A 4655-nucleotide genomic window follows, 5' to 3' on the forward strand; every position below is an offset into this window, starting at 1 on the left:
CTCCAGCACATCCCAAAGATTCTCAATGGACTCTGTGGAGCCAATCCTGGTGTAAAAATGATGGCTTGTGCTCCCTGAACCACTCTTTCACAATAAGAGCCCCACAAATCCTGGCATAGTCGTCTTGGAATATGTCCGTGCCATCAGGGAAGGATGGAATAACCTTGTCATTCAGTATATTCAGGTAGTCAGATGACCTCATTCTTTCAGCACATACTGTTGCTGAACCTGGACCTGACCAACTGCAGTAACCCCACATCATAGGCTGTAGTTAAATCCAGTTGATTACTTGTTTTTTGGCCAGGCWGTGTAAATAGCTGCCRCTTAATCCTTTTAAATACTGAATCACCTCCTCCTCTTTCATATGGAAAACAAATTTATGWTTGTGTAATTCTACAAACGGCTGACATTGAGGAGCAACAATATCACCAACACAAACACACCACATCTTCACTGCTTTCTCAGCTGCACTGTTGTGCATGTGTGTGGTAAAAACCAACACTAAGACAAAGGCAAAATGATTATCAGTCAAAGTTGTCTTTGAGCAAACTGATGGTTCTGGTAGTGTTTGTCTCATTTTGATTTCATACTTATTCACTTACCTTTCTGTCGTTAGGTTGTGCGCTTATCCCCTCAATGTCTCCCTGTAACACACACAAACACACTATTAAACATTTTATTACACAACAATTTGTGCTTAATTTTTAAACACACTTTCCTCCATTAAACAGCTTCTCTAAAGGACATTTCTTTGAAACTTGTTTGTTCATTGCACTTTTTGTTAATGTTCTCTTTCTATGATCTATTTGAACGGTGCCAAAAAAACAAAACAAAACAAAAACAACAACAACAACAACAACAACAACAACAACAAAAAATAAAAATAAAAAAACAAACAAAAAAACCCCACAACTATAATCACATTACAAATGAAAACTTGTTTTGCTGCACGTTTCAACCTGTTAGAACTGGCCATCAGGCGGAAAAGAGTTCATCCCGACACACAGTGAGCTGTTTGAGATTGGCTGTGCAGTCAGATTATTTTAGTTAAAAGAGTTGAGGATTATTATGGAAGTGAGGTCCTATTTATAGATGTTGACATTTATGGATTTTGATATATTACAGTTARTAAATGTGTTGTACTCACATCATGCAGAGGATAAGCAGCTGTGTAGACACCATTGGCTAACAGACTGGTGATGCCTGTGGAGAGGAATATTCAACAAGATTAAATTTTACACACACACACACACACGCACACACACACACACGCACGCACGCACGCACGCACGCACGCACGTCATAAATAAATGTGGATGGATGTTGAAAGAACACATTGAATCTCATCATGAAGCTTTTAATTTTGTATTTTTGTCTTTTAGTCTGAAGGATTTCACATCAACATTCTGCAATTACGGCAAGTTGCTGCTGCAACTGGAAAACATGTCAGCAAAGTTCAGATGAGAGAGACAACAGATCTGTTGTGACTGTTATATGATTAATTATTATTTAAAAATACTTTAAAGCTTTGATTATCATGGTTTTACCATGGTAAACACCCAGTTTGGAAAAACTAACATGTTGTCTCAACTCAGCAAACAACAAAAACTCAGCATCATTGTAAAGAACTGAGCTGTCTTAATGCGTGGAATAAAACAGCAATTTTGAAAATCTAAACCCAGATAGTTTAAGTTTATTTTAGAGGTGATGAGATAATTCCTGAATATGAATATTTTCAGATCTAATACTCTGGAAAATAATTTATTTATTTCTCATTTTTCTGTTATAAAGTATTTCATTATCCATTTAGTAATTTGACCATTTTTTAAAGTAAATATTACGAGTCTTTTTAAATTGAACAAAAAAAGAAAGGTCATAGTTAGAGCATCTCAACTTAAAGCTTAGAAATCCATACYCTCCAGATTTCAAGAACCCTGTTAGACCTGCAGAAATTGAGATTTAAACTTAACACAAACTGTAAGGAAATTCGTGTTTGGTAGATTATTTATGCTTCTTGGCAATAAATCTTATACTGGCCACCTGATTGGCAGCACCTGGGGGTACCAGAAGCACAAAATGAGTCAAAACAGCAGCAGAAAAAGCTGTTTGGCAGAGAGGATTTGGCCAAATTTTTATGTGTACAACCCACATACTCAACTCTAATGCTCAGCTCACAAATGTATGTTCCTTACAAATGTGGCACCATTTAAAAAGAAAACTAACAGGCTTTCCAACATTAAGATTTATGGCCAAGAAGCTTTATTACAACAAATAAATAATCTACTAAACACAAGTTTCACACTTTTTTTGTGCTCAGTTTATAAACGTTTATTTATTCCCTGTATGTGAGATCAGATGCATTACCCATGGAATATTTGGCTTTTGTGCATCTTGTCCTCTTCAGTACCTCATAAACCTGGAGAAACAACAAAATACATTAAAAAGTGAAAACCTAAGCAGATTCAGCTTTAAATGCATAAAGGAGAAATGCAGCTGCTCATGAAGTCTTGGTTTTRACAAAACATAAGAAACAGAAACAGACAAAAATAAAGCAGGCAGAGGTCCAGAGAATGTAAAATACAAAGGAACTAAAAAGAGTTTTATTGATGTGAGCTGAAGCACAGAGAGCCAAGAACTGCTCAARCCAATACTGTGAGGTCAATCACATTATCTGATCATTAGTGATGTACTAGGCGGTTCTGTGTAGGTGTTATGTTTGTGCGCAGACCAAAGCAGCTGCTGCTTTGCTTAAAGAAGCAAGATGGATGATAAAAAGGGTATTAAATGCGTCTATATGAACAAGGACATGACAGCTATTTCAAATTGCAAATTCAAAGATTCACCATAATTAGCATTAAGACCAGTACTTACTATAGAACTTCTTGTCTTGCTGTCAAAGAACTTGTCTCTGTCAGACAGATCAAATCTGGGAAACAAACAAAAATAGGTCTAGTTTCAGTTTCGCATGCAGAGAAATAAAACGAGATGTAAAAACAAACTTTACATCAAAATCCAGAGCTATTTTATAGAAAAAAAGGCAGAAAAAGTAAGTGAATGAAATCCACAGAAAGTAATCGTTACATAAACATTATTAACTGATTAACTTTCTGAGTCAACCCCATTCAAGAAGGCTGCCACAGCTAACTGAACTTAGCAAACGCAAAATAGCAACAAATCACATAATTCACAGATGAGCCTAATTTTTGTGTAGCCATAGCTGAGGTGTGTCCAAAACTTACTTTGAGAGTTTACAGATTGAACAATAATGTTTAAAGGGGCAATATTATATGTTTCTCAGGCATTCATTTAAATACTATACCATGATAAAGTATATATGTCACCTTTAGTTGTTATTAAAATGCTGTTCTTATGTTTAAATAGAAAATAAACTTRTCTTCTCATCACTTCCTCTTCTAAAGGCCTTGAAATTGGCCTCTGTCTCTTTAAGAACCACCTTCCGCTGGGGGTGTCATGCATGCGCTTTGATGCAGTTTACTTGGCACTGAAAACACATTTCCTCAAAGGTATTTTGAATCTGAAGAGAGCTTCACTGAGTGAGAAGTAGTGTTAAGAGCTCAGCAGACAGTTTCAGTTTCACTTTCAGTTTCACTCGTTTGCTTTGGCTGTGTCTCAAGTCAGGATCTGGGTCCTCATGAGTGCACATTTGTCGGCCGCATATCACATCCATGTATCCTCATCAGCCAAGGATATCCCAGGATTCAATGCACAGGCAGAAAAATAAACAGAGAAATTAAGACGGTGGAGTTTTTATTTTTTTTAACGTGTCGGCGCAGTTTGGAAATTACCACGAACCGAAGGATTTGTTTTTAAAAGTTTAGCAACTTAGCTGATGAAATTTACGCTCCAATAAGATGTTAAACAAAATGCAACTACAAGTTACGAGAATAAATTCATAATATTATGAGATTAAAGTTGTAATATTATGAGTTTAAAGTAGTAAGCACATTAGCATCAAATTATTAGTAGCAGTACTTTGAAATTGTGCAAACAACTATAAACTGAAGCCGTATTGTAATTAATGGATGCATTGACAGATTTAGTCATCATGGACTACTTTATAAACACAGACACATGGCTGTACAGCAGGTGTGAGGGAAAAAAAGGAGGAAATTAGGAACGGGAAATAGACACATCATGATTATGACTTTTTTCTCGTAATATTATTCTCATAAAATTACGACTTTAATCTCGTAATAATAATAATAATAATAATAATAATAATAGATCTCATTGTGTGGCCCTAATACTCCGTCATAGATATTGGAGCTAAATCCAAATTATTAATGTTTTCTTTATTTATTTACGTGTAAGGTTTTAACAGTGAATTTACTCTTCCAGTAAAAAGACGTGTAAATACATGCTCCGACGCATTTTAAGTCAGACATGAAACTGATCACTATGATGACGGGGGAACACGTGGTCAAGCAAACCCACGTGAAGCCGACATCAGACTAAGGGTAGACAGTCTCCTTTCACAGCAGTTTTGAGCAGCCTACCCAGCCCAGGGAGGATGTGGCCCACGTGGCCCAACTAGGCTGGGTCTTCATGAGGACCCAGCCCATGAATTGAGACACAGCCTTTGTTACTGCTGAGAGCCTGCAGAAGTCATGGGCGGGCCCCGCCCATGACTTCTG

At 36.6% G+C, this 4655-nt stretch overlaps 1 protein-coding gene across 1 annotated transcript in view; it reads right to left on the reverse strand.

Annotated features, from left to right (window-relative positions):
- ano1a (anoctamin 1, calcium activated chloride channel a) overlaps nt 1–4655 on the reverse strand; it is a gene marked incomplete in the record, with an annotated part of 59987 nt that overhangs the window by 30050 nt on the left and 25282 nt on the right. The window contains 4 exon segments of the mRNA XM_014021196.1: nt 603–644; nt 1148–1203; nt 2365–2416; nt 2872–2926. Of these exon segments, the coding sequence (XP_013876650.1) occupies nt 603–644; nt 1148–1203; nt 2365–2416; nt 2872–2926 (205 nt within the window).

Source organism: Austrofundulus limnaeus, unplaced genomic scaffold (genome assembly GCF_001266775.1).
Source record: "Austrofundulus limnaeus strain Quisiro unplaced genomic scaffold, Austrofundulus_limnaeus-1.0 Scaffold281, whole genome shotgun sequence".
Lineage (NCBI taxonomy): Eukaryota > Metazoa > Chordata > Actinopteri > Cyprinodontiformes > Rivulidae > Austrofundulus > Austrofundulus limnaeus.